At 42.0% G+C, this 20,968-nt stretch overlaps 1 protein-coding gene across 1 annotated transcript in view; it reads left to right on the forward strand.

Annotated features, from left to right (window-relative positions):
- The window catches only part of LOC137345315 (NACHT, LRR and PYD domains-containing protein 3-like), a 99,157-nt gene extending 80,741 nt beyond the window's left edge, over positions 1-18,416 (forward strand). Inside the window, exons 8-12 of the mRNA XM_068008813.1 lie at positions 984-1,070; positions 4,325-4,495; positions 4,641-4,811; positions 17,050-17,217; positions 17,388-18,416. Coding sequence (XP_067864914.1) covers positions 984-1,070; positions 4,325-4,495; positions 4,641-4,811; positions 17,050-17,217; positions 17,388-17,475 — 685 coding nt within the window. The 3' untranslated portion in view covers positions 17,476-18,416. The remainder of the gene's footprint in view (positions 1-983; positions 1,071-4,324; positions 4,496-4,640; positions 4,812-17,049; positions 17,218-17,387) is intronic.
- The last annotated feature ends 2,552 nt before the right edge of the window (positions 18,417-20,968 follow it).

The following is a 20,968-nucleotide window of genomic DNA, read 5'->3' on the forward strand; positions in this document are numbered from 1 at the left end:
CCACCATAAGATATCCCTTACCCTGGCACCTTGTAGACAACGCGTCCGACAGGATTCTCATTCATGTCTGCAGAGGACACTATCCATCCCTCTAATTATAGAAACCCTTATCACTACCACATTCTATTCTGCTCTTTCCCCCTTGGACAGTCTTCTGAGCCACAGTACCTTGGTCTACATTGTGACTGTCCTCCCCACAGTCTTTCTCCTTGTCCTCACAGGTAACAAGTACATTGTACCTTTTGGACAGGACCTGTGTTTGAGGAACCTCCTTCTCAATCTCTCCTCAGTCCTCACCACGCTGCTCCCTAATGGTTACATCTTCTTCTTGAACCTGTGATTTTCTCTGAACTGTGACTGTGTTCTGGATAAAACTGTGAAGACATTCCACCCCCTCCCTTATGTTTGGGAATGTCTCTAACTCACATTCCAGCCCATTGACTCTGAGCTGGAATGACTGAAGACGGAGACATTTCCTGCTGGTGTGGGAATGTGGGACAGTCTCACTATCCTCAAACTCCCACATGCTACAGTCCGAACACGTAGCCTGCCCTGTCCTCTCTAGTCTTTTATAATTAATTTGTTTATTGATAATCTGAATAAATGTAATTAGGTCTTTTAAAACAATTAATAAAAAATGCTACTTTTATGTATTACATTTATCTAATAAAGTAGTATATTTATTTCCCCAAGCAATGTTGAATTCAGATGCTGTCACTTAGAGAGATAAAAACACACTGTAATACTCACCAACCAATCACCTACCTTCTGTCCTGTTACTTCCCTCTTTGATGTTTATTGACAGCTCCTGAATGTATGAGGAGTTCTACAGTGTGAGATTCATTGTCAGTGATGGGAAAATCTGGTTATTAATTTTCTCAAGTCTTTTTCAGTGTTTCCTGTAACATTCAACAGAAAGTGAATTGTATCAGGTCCAGGGTTTGATTCAGTTTGTTTCTCACTCTCTGTCTGTTTGTGTTTAGACTGGGTTTCAATAATCTGGGAGATTCAGGAGTGAAACTACTGTCTGCGGCTTTGAGGAACCCGGACTGTAAAATACAAGAACTGAGGTAAGTACCAGATTGTGTGAGATTGTGTTTATAATAACTGGGTAGCTGACACTGTATATTATTATTATCAATAACAGTATTATTAATAAACACTTTACATTATTATTAGTATCATCATTAGTGTGAATGCTAAGCATTGAACATTATTCATACCAATAATGGTGTTATAAATAAATACTGGGGATTTACTCTGATTCCTGTTATTTCTCCATCTTTGATCCCAGCCTGCAAGTAAACACTGTCTCAGATTCTTGTCTTGAGCATCTCACCTCCACTCTCAGTATAAACCAGTCACTGACAGCTCTGTACCTGAGTGATAATAAACTGGGAGATTCAGGTGTGAAACTACAGTCTGCAGCTTTGAAGAACTCAGACTGTAAAATACAGGCACTGTGATAAGTGCCAAATGTATATTAATTATCTTTAATTGTATGCAGATTGTGGGCATGAGCCCAGACTGTAAAATACAGACACTGGAGTAAGTCCCCTCTCGCCACTCCAGTTCACCATCCGCTTCCACACCTGTATGCTCGCTGTTCCCTCCCGCTGCTCTCTCCCCGCGTCGCTGCCAGGAGAAGCGGCCTGGAGGGGGTGTGTGGTATGCGAGCGAGGTGCCAGCGACGATGCAGGCAGTGTGTGGCGGGATGGAGCAGCAGATGAGCCGGTGCGCGTGATGTGTGCGAGCGGGGTTTCAGCGGCGAGGTGGGATGCTGCGGTGAAGAGCTTGGAGCAGCGAGTGCACAGGCGCGGGAACGAAAACAGGAGTGAACAGGGAAGAGAAGCGGCGACTGAGGCGCCGATCGCGGGAGGGAGCGGGGTATAGTTGGAGGGATGGAGATTGCAATCGCGCGATCATTGAGGGCTGAAGCAACACTCTGAAATTTTACGTCTGACGTCATTACGTGCTGACGTTGACGAGCGCTTGCAGGGGCCCATCCTGGCAAGCTGGTGATGACGTCGGTGATTGATCTGCACATGCTCTGCGTTGTCAGGAGCCTTTCCGGGAAAAACCCCATAAAAAACTACAATCCCAGCAGCAATGATCAGAAATGTTAGAAAGCAAGAGTAAATTGTTGGGCGTTGATTACCCTCTGATGTTCTCAGAACCTGAACCATATGACCAGGTGAGGTGAAAGTGATTGCCCTTGATATCGAGGCAGCATTTGACCGGGTGTGGCATCAAGGAGCCCGAAGCAAATTGAAGTTATTGGAATCAGTGGAAAACTCTCCAGTGGTTCGGGTCATGACCGAGGATGGAGGAGTGCACTGTCTTTCTCTAGTTCCACTTCTCCACAGGTCACAACATGTATTTAAATGTTTTACCCAGTTACTGATACAGTGACCTATTTTCAACTTCATTTTCCCACGGACCCGTCATATCCCTTTATTCTCAGAGAGACCAAAAATCTGTCTATCCCAGCCTTAAATGTATTCAACGATGGAGTATCCACAACCCTCTGGAGTAGAGATGCACTGAAGCAAGTCACTATGCCTCCTTCAACAGCATCTTCCAAACCCACGACCTCTCCCACCTAGAAGGACAATGGCAACAGACGCGTGGGAACACCGCCATCTGCAAATTCCCCTCCAGGCCACACACCATCCTCACTTGGGAATATATTGCCGTTCCTTCACTGTTCCTGGGTCAAAATACTGGAATTTCCTCTCTAACAGCATTGTGGATGTACCTACACCAGAGAGACTGCAGAGGTTCAAGAAGGTAGCTCACCAGCACCTTCCCAAGGGCAATTAGGGATGGCCAACAAATGCTGGCCTTTGCAGCGAAGCCCACATCTACGAAACAAATAAGTATAAAAAAATGACCAGTGGAAGAATGAAGTGGAGATGTGGACATGGGTTGTGTTCCGACGAGAAAGCAAACAAGGTATGGCCTTGGCGTTGCTTCGGACCAGAAGTAAAATAAGAAGTAAAATGCTTTGTGAGCTGCCTCCCTGTCAGTTAAAAACTGATGATGGTTTGGATCTTCTATTAGAGTTCTTGGATGAAATGTCATTGTCATAGTTTGATATGTTTTGGAAAATAGATGTTTATTCAAAGGAAGAATATATCATGTACTTTAACAGATTGTATAAAAGATTGGCAAAATTCACTTTAGAGATCCCTGGTTCAGTGCTAGCACTTAAATTGCTGGCTTGTGCCAAGGTGTAGCATAGGGACATGTTCCTGGTTCTAACTGGTCTTCAGTTCTTGGAGAGAGAGAGACTCCCTGTTTGATCAGATGTCTGCTCTTGAAAAGATTCCTGGGGCCTTGGTGGAGCAAATGGGATATTCGCAGTAACACAAAGAATAGAAGAATGAATGATTGGCAGATTTGGAAATGGACCAGATACTGGATACAGGGGTCAGTACAATGGAATGGTTATGGACAGTCAGATCCGGCTATTATAGCAAAGACAAAATTGGAAGAGCAATAAAATGTGACTGAATCCCAGCAATGGCAAAGGAGCAGTTAATAGATGCATCTGGTGTGGCTCCAAATACCATTATGCCATGATCTGCACAAAGCGTAGAGGCAAAGTCCTCAATAACACATGGGACAGAGGATTCTGAGATGAAGACTTTGATGAAGCCGAACAAATTGTACATGTCACAAGGAGTTTTAGTCCTTTACTGAATGTTGCTCACAGGCCTGTTTCACTGTGTCGTGCTAGTAGTGCTTGCACTTCAACAGTGTGTAGAACAGATCGGTTAAAATGTTATCCATGTTTACTAAGTTGTGAGAATTGACGCAATGCTTAAGTGTATAAAAGGACTAATTGCTTCAGGTTTAGTGATGACAACACATTGTGGACAGTACGGAGAATCAGAATACCATGTGAAATAGCTGGAGCAAGCCATGTTATCAGTTCTGATGTCTCTCGTGAGATATCTGTGCGGATGAATAAACCTTCTATCAAAGAGGAACAAATGGAACTTGACATACAGTGTGATAAGGCAATTACTCTTAGAAAATATGTGGATCTACAGTTTGCCCAATCAGGACATTATTGCATCCCCTTAGCAAAACACATTTTTTCTTATCAGAGTGTTAGACAATTATTAATAGAGTCATAGATTCATACAGCACAGAAACATGCCGTATTTTTCTATGTTTTTATAAACACTGCATTATTATTAGTTTCAGAAATAGTGCTATTGCTAAGCACTGCACGTTATTCGTATCAGTAATGGTGTTATAAATAAACACACGGAATTTACTCTGATTCCTGTTATTTTTCCATCTTTTATACCAGGCTGAAAGAAAACAATCTCACAGATTCTTCTGCCGAGGTTCTTGCCTCTGTTCTCAGTATAAACCGGTCACTGATGGTTCTGAACCTGAGTGATAATAAACTGGGAGATTCAGGAGTGAAACTACTGTCTGCAGCTTTGAGGAACCCGCACTGCAGAATACAAGAACTGCTGTAAGTACCAGATTGTGTAAGATTGTATTTATAAAAATTGAATGTCTGACAATGCCCATTATTATTATTACTATCAGTAATAGTGTTATTAATAAACACAGCAAATTTACTCTGACTCCTGATATTTCTCCATCTTTGATGCCAGACTGGAAGATAACGACCTCACAGCTTCTTGTATGAATGATCTCGCCTCTGCTCTCAGCACAAACCAATCACTCACGTTTATGGATCTGGGTTATAATACACTGGGAGACTCAGGACTGAGACTAATGTCTGCAGCTCTGAAGAACCCAGACTGTAAAATTCAGAAATTGCGGTAAGTGCTAATTGTATATTGATTTGTTTAATTGTGAGCAGGTAGAGCGCATTAACTGGGGTTTCACATGAGCACATATAAAGAGGCACTTATTGAAATTGTGCTGTGATTGAGTGGGAAGGTGTATGCTTGTAATGCTTAACTCTATAAATTAATAGAAGACTGAGTAAAGATTATCTCCAATAATATTCTTCACCAACTGCCTTTCCAGAGTAGAATATGGTAACAGAAAATGGTTGCCTCAAGGTGAAGGTCCAAGACTATGAAAATAAGGCTGCGTTTGCTGTCAATGCAACCACTAGGTGGCGCAGTATGGGCAGATTTGCAAATGTAGCCTCAGCGACTGAAACGTCACTGTCCGCACAGCAGATAGGAAAAGGAGTGGAAGAATTATAGTGATAGGGTATTCTGTCGTAAGGGGTACAGATAGGCGTCTCTGTGGCCACAAAATTGACTCTAGGATGGTATGTTGCCTCCCTGGTGCGAGGGTCAAGGGTATCATTGAGTGGCTGCAGGGCATTCTGAAGTGGGAGGGTGAACAGTCAGAGTTCGTGGTACGCATTGGTACCGACGACACAGGTAGAAAGAGGGATGAGGTCCTGAAATAAGAATTTAGGGAGCTAGGTAGCAGATTAAAAAGCAGGACTTCAAAGGTTGTAATCTCTGGATTACTCCCGGTGCCACATGCTAGTTAGTATAGGAATAGGAGATGAATGCGTGGTTGAAGAGATGGTGCAGGAGGGAGGGCTTTAGTTTCCTGGATCACTGGGTCTGTTTCTGGCAAAGGTGTGATCTGTACAAGTTGGACGGGTTGCACCTGAATCGGAACGGAACCAACATCCTTGCTGGGAGGTTTGCTAGTGCTATTGTGGCGGGGGTGGGGGGGGGGGGGGCGCGGGGGGGAGTTGAAACTAATTTGGCAGCAGAATGGGATACAGAGTGGAGGTGCAGAGAAACTGTGTCAGTCTGGAAGGCAGAGCAAGTATAGACCTGTTAAGGCACAAGTGAAAATTGCAAGGCTGGATTGCATCTATTTTAATGCAAGGATTCTTACTAGTAAGGCAGATGAATTGAGAGCGCTGAATAGCACATGGGATTATGATATTGTTGCTATCACAGAGACAATGTTGAGGGAGGGGCTGGACTGGCAGCTCAATATTCCAGGGTAAAGAATCTTCAGGCGTGACAGGGGAGGGGATAAAAGAGGAGGTGGCATTACACTGTTGATCAAGGAGTCAATTACTGCAGTAAGAAGGGATGATATTTTAGAAGGTTCCTCAAATGAGGCCATATAGGTACATTGAAAAACAAGAAGGGGGCAATCACTTGGCTGGATGTGTCCTAAAGGCCTCCAAACAGTCAGGGAGCGATAGAGGAGCAGATATGTAGGCAAATATCAGAGCGGTGTAAAAATAATAGGGTAATAACTGAGATATTCTTAGTGTAAAAGGCTTAAAGGGGACAGAATTCTTAAAATGCATAGAGCAGAGCTTTTTGAGCCAGTACTTAGAAGGTCCTACAAGTGAAGGGGCAGTACTGGACCTAACCCTCGGGAATGAAGCTGGCCATGTGCTAGAAGTGTCAGTGGGGGTGCATTTCGGGGATAGTGACCACAACTCAGTAAGATTTAAGGTAGTTAGGAAGAGGAACAAAGACAGGCCCGAAATAAAGGTATTGAATTGGGGGAAGGTCGATTTCAATATGATAAAACAGGATCTGGCCAAGGGAGACTGGGAGCAGCTACTTGTCGGAAAGTCTACATCAGACCAGTGGGAGTCATGCAAAGAGGAAATAGTGAGGGCTCAGAGCCAACATGTACCCATTAAGATGAAGGGTAGGACCAACAAGTTCAGGGAACCCTGGATGCCAAGGGATATAGAGGATTGGATCAGGGAATAAAAGGAGGCTTATGGCAGTTCGGAGCGCTGATAATAGCGGAGGCACTAGAGGAGTATAGAAAGTGTAGGGGGGGGGGGGGGGTACTAAAAAAAAGCAATTAGGAGTGCGAAGAGTGGACATGAAAAAACACTGGTGGACATGATAAAGGAAAATCCTAAGGCATTTTATAAGTATATTAAGGGCAAAAGGATAACCAGGGAAAGAGTAGGTCCCATTAGGGACCAAAGTGGCAATGTATGTGTGCAACCGGTGGACATGAGTGGGGTTTCAAATGATTACTTTGCATCTGTGTTCACTATAGAGAAGGACAATTTAGGTGTAGAGATCAGGGAGGGGGATTGTCATATACTTGAACATATTAGCATTGAAAGGGAGGAAGTGTTATCTGTTTTAGTGGGCATAAAAGTGGATAAATCTCCAGGCCCAGATGAGATATATCCCAGGCTGTTATGTGACGTAACGGAGAAGATAGCAGGGGCTCTTTCACAGATTTTACAATCCTCTCTGGCCACAGGAGAGGTACCAGAGGACTGGAGGACTGCGAATGTGGTGCCATTATTCAAGATGGGTAGAAGGGATAAACCAGGTAATTACAGGTCAGGGATTCTAACATCAGTGGTTGGGAAACTATTGGTAAAACCTCTGAGGGACAGGATTAATCTCCACTTGGAGAGGCAGGGATTGATCAGGGATAGTCAGCATGGCATTGTCAGGGGCGATCGTGTCGAACTAACGTTATTGAATTTTCCAAGGCGGTCACTAGATGTGTCGATGAGGGTAAAGCAGTTGATGTAATCTACATGGACTTCAGTAAGGCTTTTCATAAGGTACCAAATGGGAGATTGGTTAAGATGTTAACAGCCCATGGGATTGAGGGCAATTTGGCAAAGTGGATCCAAAATTGGCTTCGTGGCAGGAAGCAGAGGGTGATGGTCGAGGGCTGTTTTTGCGAGTGGAATCTGTGAACAGTGGTGTACCACAGGGATCGGTGCTGGGACCCTTCCTGTTTGTAGTGTACATTAATGATTTAGACATGAATATAGGAGGCATGATAAGCAAGTTGGCAGAGGACAGGAAAATTTGTGGCATTGTAAATAGTGAGGAGGAAAGTCTTAGATTACAGGACGATATAGATGGGCTGGTAAGATGGGCAGAACAATGGCAAATGGAATTTATTCCTAATAAATGTGAGGTGATGCATTTTGGGAGGACTAACAAGGCAAGGGAATATGCAATGGACGGTAAGTCCCTAGGAAGTACAGAAGGTAAGAGGGACCTTGGTGTACTTGTCCATAGATCACTGAAGGCAACAGCACAGGTAGATAAGGTGGTTAGGAAGGCATATGGGATACTTGCCTTTACCAGCCGAGGCATAGAATATAAGAGCAGGGAGGTTATGATGGAGTTGTATAAAACACTAGTTAGGCCACAGCTGGAGTACTGTGGCACCACACTCTAGGAAGGATGTGATTGCACTGTAGAGGGTGCAAAGGAGATTCACCAGGTGTTGCCTGGGCTGGAGCATTTCAGAGAGACTGAAAAGGCTAGGGTTGTTTTCCTTAGAGCAGAGAAGGCTGAGGGGGGACCTGATTGAGGTTACAAAATTATGAGGGGCGTTGATAGGTTAGATAGGAAGAAACTTTTTCTCAGCGGAGGGGTCATTTTGTAGGGGGCATAGATTTAAGGTCAGGGGTAGGATGTTTAGCGGGGATATGATGAAAAATAAATCACCCAGAGGGTGGTTGGAATCTGGAACACACTGCCTGACGAGGTGTTATAGGCAGGAACCCTCACAACATTTAAGAAGTATTTAGATGAGCACTTGAAACGCCATAGCATACAAGGCTACTAGCCAAGTGCTGGAAAATGGGATTAGAATAATTAGGTGCTTGATGGCTGGCACAGACACGATGGGCCAAAAGGTCTGTTTCTGTGCTGTATAACTCCATGACTCTCAGGCAGCTATCAGTATTAAAATGGGGCTATTCAATCTAACACAAAAAAATTTAACCCAAACCCTCCGCCCCCCTCAATGACTGTGATCACCGCCTCCACACACCCCCATACCCCACTCCCGCTGCAATCACCGCTTCTCTTACCCGCTCCCTCCCACACCCACCTTCCTGCCGCTTCCGACTGCTCACCACTCCATTTCACTATTCTCTCCCGCACGCGTCTGCTCGCTATTCCCTCCTGCCCAATCCCCACCTCGCCATCTAGAGAATTGGCGGGGGTTGGGGTGGGGAGGGGGGCCAGCGAGGTGCTAGTGGCAAGGCGGGATGGAGTGGCAAAGAGTCGGGAGCGCCGAGCAGGCGAGCGCAGGAGAGAACAGTGGGAGAGAGCTGGGAAGAAAAGAGGTGACTGAGGCGCCTATGGCGGGAGGGAGCGGGGTACTGTTGGAGGGATAGAGATTGCAATTGCGGCCATTGAGGGGTGAAGCAACACTCTGACGTTATTTCGTCTGACACCGTTACATGGTGACGTTCACGCACACGTGCACACACCCATACTGGCAAGCTGGAGAATGTTGGGACACAGTGATGACGTCGGCGATCGCTCTGCACATGCTCTGCATTGTCAGGAGATGTTCCAGAAAAAAAGATATTAAAAAAAGTACAATCCTAGCAGCAATGATCAGAAATGGCCGAAAGCAAGTGTAATTGTTGGACTTTGGTTACCCTCCGATGTTCTCGGAATCTGAACCATATGACCAGGTGAGGTGAAAGTGATTGTTCTTGATATCCAGACAGCATTTGACCGAGTGTGACATCAAGGAGCCCCAGGCAAATTGAAGTTAGTGGAAATCAGGGGAAAACTCTCCACTGGTTGGTGTTATGACCGAGGATGGAGGAGTGCACGGTCTTTCTCTAGTTCCACTTCTCCACAGGTCACAACATATATTTAAATGTTTTACCCAGTTACCGATACAGCCAATTAGAAACTTCATCTATTTTAGTTTCTGAATAAAGTTTCATTAATAATCAGGAAAATTATTAATTTATTATAAAACAAGATTCATTTCATAAAGATGCAAAGCTTTTTCACACACAGATTGAAATATGAACGTACAAATATATTCCCATCGAAATAACCCAACACACATGGACACACACACACACACACACCAGTTAAAGGAAAAATAAAGATGCTTTCTCTGCAGAGATCAACTTTTCAAAAAGAAAAACAAAAAAAAATACTTTGGACAAGTGTTTGTTAATTCTTGGAGAAAAAGTATAAGATATGGAATGTTCCAGTTAGACTGGTGTCTGGATACATGTAGACGGGAGTCACTCGTCACATGCAGTTTTGACTGGGATCTTTTCAGAAGCAGTTCGTTCAGGAGATGTGAAGAAAAAGTCTTGCAGAAACTTCTCAGGAGAAATGCTGCATCAGTTTCTCCAGTTCTCACACTGGATTCTCAGATTTCTCAAAGAGGTGGAACAGGGTGAACTGGTGACCTCTCTCTCTTAGAAGGCTGACACCCCAACTGTCCATTCAAACAGTTCAAAATGAAACCAACTCCTGACCACCATAAATCTAGACATGTGACTTCTCTGTAAACAACTCCAATAGTCAGCAAGGCCTCTGTTGTTTACTTAGCTTGAGACATGTGAGTTCCAGTAAATGTTATTAAACAAAGTCACAAATGTCGTTCCAGTGACCTACTTTCAAAAAACAAATTACAAGTCCAGCATCTCCTCAGGTATTTCCACAGTCTTTTGAACACCATCCCTCAAAAAATATTTAAAATTGGAAGCACCTTCATAACATTGAAGTCAAACTTAGCACAAAGGAAGGTGGTTGTGGTTGTTGGAGGTCAATAATCTCAGTTCCAGGACATCACTGCAGGAGCTCCTCAGAGTAATGTCTTAGGCTGTACCATCTTGAGCTGCTTCATCAGTCACCTTCCTTCCATCATAAAGTCAGAAGTGAGGATGTTCGGTGATGATTGTACAATGTACAGTGTCACATGAACACAAGAAATTGGAGCAGGAGTAGACCACATGACCCATCGAGCCTGCTCTACCATTCAGTACGATCATGGCTAATCTTAGACTTCAACTTCACTTTCCTGCCCACTCGCCATATCCCTTGATTCCCTGAGAGACCAAAAATCTGTCTATCCCAGCCTTAAATGTATTCAACGATGGAGCATCCACAACCCTCTGGGGTACAGAATTCCAAAGACTCTCAACCATTTGAGTCGACTATTTTTTTTCTTCACGGTCCTAAATGATCGGCCGCTAATCCTGACACTGTGCCCCCGTGTTTTCGATTCCCCAACTAGTGGAGACAATCTCTGTGTCTACTCTATCCAATCCCTTCAGAATCGTAATTTTCCATGAGATGCCTCTCATTCTTCTAAACGCCAGAAAGTATGGGCCCAATTTACTCAACCTCTCATCATAGGACAACTCCATCATCCCAGGCAAACAATCTATTGAACCTTCGCTGTACTGCCTCCAGTGCAAGTATATCCTTTCTTAAATGTGGAGACAAAAACTGTGCACAGTACTCCAGATGTGGTCTCACCAAAACCTTGTACAATTGTAACAAGACTTCTTTATTCCTGTACTCCAGTCCCCTTGCAATAAATGCCAACATGCCAATTGCTTTCCCAATTGCTTGCTGTACCTGCGTGCTAACTTTTTGCATTCAAGCACACCCAAGTCTCTTTGAACATCAACACTTGCAAATTCTTCTTCTTCTTCTTTGGTCTCCTTATCTCGAGAGACAATGGATAAGCGCCTGGAGGTGGTCAGTGGTTTGTGAAGCAGCGCCTGGAGTGGCTATAAAGGCCAATTCTAGAGTGACAGGCTCTTCCACAGGTGCTGCAGAGAAATTTGTTTTTCAGGGCTGTTACACAGTTGGCTCTCCCCTTGCGCCTCTGTCTTTTTTCCTGCCAACTACTAAGTCTCTTCGACTCACCACACTTTAGCCCCGTCTTTATGGCTGCCCGCCAGCTTGCAAGTTTCATACCTTTTAAAAACTATTCTGTTTTCTATTCTTACTACCAAAGAGAGCAACTTCACATTTCCCTACATTATAGTTTATCTGCCATTCTCAATTCCTCAGGAACTGAAAGTAGTCCATGTCCCCATGCGGCAAAACCTGGATAACATCCAAGCTTGGGCTGATAAATGCCAATAAACATTCATGCAATACATTTGCCAATCGGTGACCATCTTTAACAAGAGAGAATTTAACCATAACCCCTTGACATTCAACTGCATTACTATCTCTGGGTCCCCCACTATCAACATCCTAAAGGTTACCATTAACCAGCAACTGAACTGGAGGAGCAGTTTAAATACTGTGTCCACAAGAGCAGGTCAGAGGCTTGAAATTCTTCAGCAAGTAGTCCACCTTCTGACTCCGCAAAGCCTGTCCACCATCTACAAGGCACAAGTCAAGAGTGTGATGGAATATTCTCTACTTTCCTGGATGGGTGCAGCGCCAACAACAGCCAGGGAGCTCGACACCATCCAGGATAAAGGAGCCCACTTGATCAGCACCCCATTTACCACTTTAAACATTCACTCCGTCCGCCAGGGATGAACAGTGGCAGCAGTGTACCAGATGCAAGATGCACTGCAGCAACTCACCATGTCTCCTTCAACAGCACCTTTGAAATCTGTGACCTCTTCCACCTAGAAGAACAAGGGCAGCAGACGTGTAGGAATGCCACCATCTGCAAGTTCCCCTCCAAGCCACACACCATCCTCACTTGGGAATATATCGCTGTTCCTTCACTGCTGCTTGGTGAAAATACTGGAATTCCCTTTCAACGGCACTGTGGATGTACCTACACCAGATGGACTGAAGAGGTTCAGGAAGGCAGCTAACCACTACCTTCCCAAGGGCAATTAGGGATGGCCAACAAATATTGGCTTTGCCAGCGACGCCCCATCCCACGAAACAAATAAGTATAAAAAATGACCAGTGGAAGAATAAAGTGGAGATGTGGACATGGGTTGTGTCCCGATGAGAAAGGAAACAAGGTATGGCCTTGGCGTTGCTTCGGACCAGAAGTAAAGTAAGAAGTAAAATGCTTTGTGAGATGAATCCCCATCAGTTAAAAACTGATGATGGTTTGAATCTTCTATTGGAGTTCTTGGATGAAATGTGCAAGTAAGGTGATCTATTAAATGCCTTTGAGGCATGGTCAGAGTTTGATACATTTTGGAAAACAGATGGTTATTCAAAGGAAGAATATATCATATCCATTAACAGATTGTCTAAAAGATTGACAAAATTCACTTTAGAGATCCCTGGTTCAGTGCTAACACTTATATTTCTGGATTGTGCCAAGGTGTAGCCTAGGGGCATGCTCCTGGTTCTAACTGGTTTCCAGTTCTCGGACTGAGAGAGAGATTCCCTGTTGGATCAGATGTCTGCTCTCTTGAAAAGATTCCTGGGGCCTTGGTGGAGCAAATGGAACATTTCGCAGTTACAGAAAGAATAGAAGACACAATAATTGCCAGATTTCGAAATGGACCAGATACTGGATGCAGGTGTCAGTACAATGGAATGGTTTTGGACAATCAGAATGAGGATGAAAGCACCTTTAGTAGATCTGGCTATTATAGCAAAGACAAAGTTGGAACAGCAATAATAGGAGACTGAATCCCAGCAAAGGTTAAGGAACAGTTAATAGGTTCATCAGGTGTGGCTCCAAGTAACATTATGCCATGAACTGCACAACGTGTAGAGACAGAGTCCTCAAAATGACACATGGGACAGAGAATTCTGAGGCAGACGATGAAGACTTTGATGAAGCCGAGCAAATTGTATAGGTCACAAGAAGTTTTAGTCTTATACTGTATATGTTATTCGTAGACTTGTTTAACTGTGTCATGCTAGTAGTGCTTGCATTTCAACAGTATGTACAACAGATTGGTTAAAATGTTATCCAGACTCACTAATTCGTGAGAAATGATGCAATGTTAAAGAGTATAAAAGTACTACTTGCTTCAGGTTTAGTGCTGACGAGCATTGAGGTCACTAAAAAGAGTCATAATTCATATAAAATAGCTGGAGCAAGCCATGTTATCAGTACTGATGTCTCTAGCGAAGCACAAATGAAACTTGACATGGAGTGTGATAAGTCAATTACTTTCAGACAGTCAGTGGATCTGCAGTTTACCCTGTCAGAACACTATTGTGCCCCCTCAAAAAAAAACTGTTTCTTTCTTATCAGAGTGTTAGACAAGTATCAATAGCATCAGTTGATAAGAATTTTAGAGTAGAGGAGCATATTGGCTTGAAGTAATGTAGACAATTTGCTCACCCTGCTTGTCAGAGGTTAAAAAACCCTGCAGTGGTTAGCACTGCAGCCTCACAGCTCCAGGGACCCGGGTTTGATTCTGGGTACTGCCTGTGTGGAGTTTGCAAGTTCTCCCTGTGTCTGCGTGGGTTTTCTCCGGGTGCTCCGGTTTCCTCCCACAAGCCAAAAGACTTGCAGGTTGATAGGTAAATTGACCATTATAAATTGTCACTAGTATAGGTAGGTGGTAGGGAAGTATAGGGACAGGTGGGGATGTTTGGCAGGAATATGGGATTAGTGTAGGATTAGTATAAATGGGGGGTTGATGGTCGGCACAGACTCGGTGGGCCGAAGGGCCTGTTTCAGTGCTGTATCTCTAATCTAAAAAAAAAGAAGCAGAACAAAGAGAATTAGATAGTTTGAGACCGTTGAAGTTTACTCTGTGATACCAGATAAGGGGCAAGCAGCCTTGTCACATAGGTTGAATTGTACTAAAAAGGTTCTTGCAGATGGGACTTACAAGGCTAAAGCAAGGCAGGTTTCTTGGGTTTTTGTAGAAGGGCTGGGAAATACAGAAGTTGCAGTGGGCTCCCACACTCCTGGGACAATAATTCCGAAAATCATTTTCGCTCTTTTGGTAACATATTCATGGGAGTGGGGATCAATTGACCTGAAAGCTGTATTTCTGCAGGGCGATACATTTCAGAGAGGTGTGTTTCTGAAACTTCCCAAAGAGACAGCGGATGCAGAAGGGAAACTATGGAAACTAAACAAATGCACGTATGGCCTGAATGATGTTTCCAGCGTGTGGTATTGAAAGGTCTGAGAAATACTCTGCTTTAAAATTTCAACACTTGGAGTCCAGTTGTAATAGTCAAGAGGTGTCTTTATTATGCATGCGCGGAGCCAACGCTGGACATTCCAGGTGCTTCTCCACCAAATGAGCACAGTTTATATATGTTTTCATTATCAGTTACAAATTTATGGTATTAAGTAGGCAAAGTCCACAGCACACTGGCCTCCAGTGGGCTGATAATTGTTCTCCTGTACAGTACTTGTAATGCAGGGACTTAGTATTTACAGAGTAGAACAGTAAGTACCAGACTGTGTGAGATCACGTTTATAATAACAGGACAATGAACAATATTATTATTATCAGTAATAGTGTTATTAATGAACACTGTACATTATTATTAGTATCAGTAATAGTGTTATTAATGAACACTGTACATTATTATTAGTATCAGTAATAGTGTTATTAATGAACACTGTACATTATTATTAGTATCAGTAATAGTGTTATTAATGAACACTGTACATTATTATTGGTATCAGTAATAGTGTTATTAATGAACACTGTACATTATTATTGGTATCAGTAATAGTGTTATTAATGAACACTGTACATTATTATCAGTATCAGTAATAGTGTTATTAATGAACACTGTACATTATTATTGGTATCAGTAATAGTGTTATTAATGAACACTGTACATTATTATTGGTATCAGTAATAGTGTTATTAATGAACACTGTACATTATTATTGGTATCAGTAATAGTGTTATTAATGAACACTGTACATTATTATTAGTATCAGTAATAGTGTTATTAATGAACACTGTACATTATTATTGGTATCAGTAATAGTGTTATTAATGAACACTGTACATTATTATTAGTATCAGTAATAGTGTTATTAATGAACACTGTACATTATTATTGGTATCAGTAATAGTGTTATTAATGAACACTGTACATTATTATCAGTATCAGTAATAGTGTTATTAATGAATACTGTACATTATTATTAGTATCAGTAATAGTGTTATTAATGAACACTGTACATTATTATTAGTATCAGTAATAGTGTTATTAATGAACACTGTACATTATTATCAGTATCAGTAATAGTGTTATTAATGAACACTGTACATTATTATCAGTGTCAGTAATAGTGTTATTAATGAACACTGTACATTATTATTAGTATCAGTAATAGTGTTATTAATGAACACTGTACATTATTATTAGTATCAGTAATAGTGTTATTAATGAACACTGTACATTATTATTAGTATCAGTAATAGTGTTATTAATGAACACTGTACATTATTATCAGTATCAGTAATAGTGTTATTAATGAACACTGTACATTATTATCAGTATCAGTAATAGTGTTATTAATGAACACTGTACATTATTATCAGTGTCAGTAATAGTGTTATTAATGAACACTGTACATTATTATTAGTATCAGTAATAGTGTTATTAATGAACACTGTACATTATTATTAGTATCAGTAATAGTGTTATTAATGAACACTGTACATTATTATCAGTATCAGTAATAGTGTTATTAATGAACGCTGTACATTATTATCAGTGTCAGTAATAGTGTTATTAATGAACGCTGTACATTATTATTGGTATCAGTAATAGTGTTATTAATGAACTCTGTACATTATTATCAGTGTCAGTAATAGTGTTATTAATGAACGCTGTACATTATTATTGGTATCAGTAATAGTGTTATTAATGAACACTACATTATTATTGGTATCAGTAATAGTGTTATTAATGAACACTGTACATTATTATTAATATCAGTAATAGTGTTATTAATGAACACTGTACATTATTATTAGTATCAGTAATAGTGTTATTAATGAACACTGTACATTATTATTAATATCAGTAATAGTGTTATTAATGAACACTGTACATTATTATTAATATCAGTAATAGTGTTATTAATGAACACTGTACATTATTATTAATATCAGTAATAGTGTTATTAATGAACACTGTACATTATTATTAGTATCAGTAATAGTGTTATTAATGAACACTGTACATTATTATTAATATCAGTAATAGTGTTATTAATGAACACTGTACATTATTATTAGTATCAGTAATAGTGTTATTAATGAACACTGTACATTATTATTAGTATCAGTAATAGTGTTATTAATGAACACTGTACATTATTATTAGTATCAGTAATAGTGTTATTAATGAACCCAGGCGATTTATACTGATACCTGTTATTTCTTTCACTGATCTGCAGTCTATGGGATGTCAGTCTCACAGATTTGTGTGCCAAGTATCTCGCCTCTGCTCTCAGTACAAACCTGTCACTGACGTTACTGCACCTGGGATTAAATTCCTTCACAGACCGATCAGTCCCCGCTCTCCGCCGCCTCATACTGAATTGTCAACGTCTGGAGCAGATCGAGTGAGTGTTTGTGTTAATGTTTAATGTAATAAATAAAATAGAAATGGGATTCAGTCACTCTTATCAGTAATATCTCGGTAATTATTATTGAAATATTAATCCCAGTCTCCCTGTTATTTACACTATTGTTCCATCTGTTTATTTCCTATTTAATCTTTAATCTGTTTCAGGTTGTGGGGGAACCAATTCAGTTCAACCGGAAAGAATCAGCTGAAGTCACTGCAGGGTAGAAGACCCAAACTGTTTGTGGTTGTGTGAACATTTCAGTTTGTAATCATTACTGGTCTCTCTGTCTGAACATTTTTGGCCAATTTTCTGTCCTTCCCCTTTAATTGGCCGCGCTCCAGGTTTAAATCCTATTGGCTGTTTCACTGTTTCTAGTTCGAGCTGAGCGAGTGTCATCTCCCATTGTGACATCAGAGGCCCAGCAACAGGGTCACGTGACTCAGCCGCCCGGCCCCACAGCGCTGCTTCTGCAGGATATCCGGGACTGAATGTTCCCCAATGGGGCACTGGGGAAATGTACAGACAGGAAGGGTCCAGGGTGGGGCTCAGTCTGGGCTGCAGTGGGACACACAATATCCCTGGGTTTGGGAATTACGTTATCCAGGGTTCACACTTAGTATCAGTACCCAGTGACCCTGCTGGGAAGTGAACCTGTGTGTGTTCAGGATGGAGACAGGCTCTGTTCAGCTTGGATAGATCCCACCGTCCAGTAGATACCAATACCCAGTGTCTGGGGTCACCCAGAGGGAGTATCCTATTGGGGAGGTTCCTGAAACTGGTGCACCCAGGATGGGTCAGCACTGCGAGAGGAGAAATGGGGAAAGTGCCAGTCGGGAATCCCACTGTTCTGTCTGGGTGATCGTGAGCATTTGTAGTGTTTAAAGATCCTGAACTTAATGTGTTTCTGGCACCAACATGGGAGCAGGTACTGGTGTTACCATGGAAATTAAACATTGTGTACTTACTGTGGACTGAATTTTCAAATGGAATCACCTGAGACTGTAAACCATGAGATTGTGAAAAGGTGCAATGACCCTGTGAAACATCCTGAGGAAACTGAGGGGTCGATGAACGGACTTGTTACCTGTACTCACCTGGATTTGTATAATGACTTCCACTTGGAAATGTTTTATTAAACTTCACCTCTGTATCACTGCCTCCTGGATGATGTAACAGTACTGATGAGAATTGTTATTGTGTGATGTTGAATTAAATGATACATTATCTTAACAAGTACATCTCAGGACTTCTTACCAACTTCAAATTTGAGAATAGTTTCAGAGAGTTTTGACCATGGAATCCCTTCTTATATTTTCTGGTCATAGAAAAGCCTCTGGAGACTGAGTTCATTCAATCGTGACCTCACTATTGTTTGAATTGTCCAATTAGGAAACAATCTGTCCACCCGAACCAGGTCAGAATCTCAAAATCTCTGACTTCCCACACTCGGACTCCTATCAGCTCGAATGTGAACACCTGGTAAAAGCAAGTAGAAATGATGTGGCCTTAACATCCAGCTAATTTGCCTCGGCACTACCTATATCTGAGCCTCTGAGATTCTGCTAAGGTGTTTATCTTTTACTTCTCACACAGAAGGTCACCTGTTTTCACACTCTACTGCATCTCTGTTGAAGTTTACTATTGACCAGGGTTATAAAGTTACAGTCAGATCTAGGCTGATCAGGGTGATGTCAGGAAGCTCTCCCCCAATAAGAAAAGTGGAAATCTGGATCCTCACCTGTGTCTCCAAGTCCTTGTAACATTTGTTGATGGGAACACCTTTTCCATATTTAACTTATCTAAGACTGTGATAATCTTATACGCTTCTATTAAATCTCCCTTCTATCTCCTTTGTTCTAAGGGGAACTAATCAAGCGTTTCCCATTTAACCTTGTAACTAAATTCTCCATCACTGGAACCATTCTGGTAAATCTCCTCTGCACCCTCTCACGGCCCCTCGCATCCTGCCTAAAGTGTGGTGACTAGAACTGGACACAGTTCTCTAGTTGGGGCCTAACCAGCTTTATAAAGGTTCACCATAACTTCTCTGCTTCTGTACTCAATGCATCCATTTATGAATCCCAAGATCCCACATGCTTTAATAACCACGCTGTCAGTATGCCCTGCCACCTTTAAAAATCTATGCACATGCACTCTCACGTCCCACTGTTCCTGCACACGCTTTAGAACTGTCATTAAGTATATATTACCTCTCCTTATTCATTCTGCCAAAATGCATCAGCTCACACTTGCCAATATTAAATTCCAGCTGCCACCTCTCTGTCCATTCTGCCAGCCTATCTATGTCCTATTGCAGGCAGTCCATATCATCCTCACTGTTTCCTAAACCTGCAAGCTTGGTGTCATCGGCAATTCGAAGGAATTTTGGAAGATCATAGCCACTGTATCCACTATCTCTGGAGCTGCCTGTTTTAGAACCCTGGGATGTAAACCATCAGGTCCGGGGGATTTGTCACATTTTAGTCCCTTCTATTTCTCCAGTACCACTTCTGTGCTGATATTCCCTTAAATTCTCATTATTATTAGCCCCTTGGTTATCCTCTATGTCTGGTATGTAACTTGTGTCTTCTACTCTGAAGACAGACACAAAATATTTGTTCAATGTCTCTGCCATTTCTTCATTCCCCAGGGTAATTTCTCCTGTTTCTGCCTCTAAGGGATCAGCCTATTTTTTTTAGGCTGCGTTTGCCGACAACGCAACCACTAGGTGGTGCAGTACTGACACATGCGCAAATGCAGCCTCGTCACTGCCATCTCAGGCAGCTGCCAGTACAAAAGATGGCGCTGCTCAATTTGTCACAAAAATAAATTAAACACAAACCCCCTCAATGACTGCAACTACCGCTTCCATCTTACTCCCAACATTACCCCACTCCCTCCTGCCATCACACTTCTCTTCGCCGGTCCCTGCTATGCCCGTCTGCTCCCCCCCGCCTCACCGCTGCCTTCCCTCAGCCACTCACTTCAGGGGGAATATGGAATTTAATATGGAATTCGACTTTATTGTGAGCACTTTTTCCCCAGCAGATCTTTTACTATGAGATTACTAATTAACACTGCCTCATTGTGCTTCTACACAGGGCATAATGGTAATGCTGTTGTGGTTTGATACTGCTGCTCAGACTTTAGCATGTAGCAAGTCTTACTTATCCTGAATAAAATATAACCACTGTCACCAATAAGGTTTGTGTCATTTAGGGAGGGATTAAAGGGTGAATTGACTGTTACCCCAAATTCCGACGACAGCCAATGTTGTTGATGGCACAAAGATAGGTGGCATTGTAATCAGCATTGTTAGTATTATAAAATTACCAACAGTTATTAATAGATTAAGTATATGGACAAACTCTGGAAAGTGGATTTCAATATAGGGGAGTGTTCAGTGTCACCAACTTTGGACTAAAGAGGATAGAACATATACTTTATAAATTGAGAATAGCTAGAAACGGTTGAAGCCAAAAGAGACTTGGGATCTATGGACAAAGATCGTTAAAATATCATAAACAGGTACAGAAAAGAATGAAAAGAGCTAATCAAATGCTAACCTTTTATATTGTGAGGACTAGAATACAGTGAGATTGAAATCATGCTTCAGCTATACAAAGCCCTGATTAGACGACACCTGGAGAACTGTGAGCAGTTCCTGGCACCACACCTTAGGAAAGAAAAATTTGTCTTGAAGGGAGCGGAGGGTAGATTTACCAGAATTATACCTTGGGTCCAA

This window comes from Heterodontus francisci, chromosome 28 (assembly GCF_036365525.1).
Source record: "Heterodontus francisci isolate sHetFra1 chromosome 28, sHetFra1.hap1, whole genome shotgun sequence".
Classification (NCBI taxonomy): Eukaryota; Metazoa; Chordata; class Chondrichthyes; order Heterodontiformes; family Heterodontidae; genus Heterodontus; species Heterodontus francisci.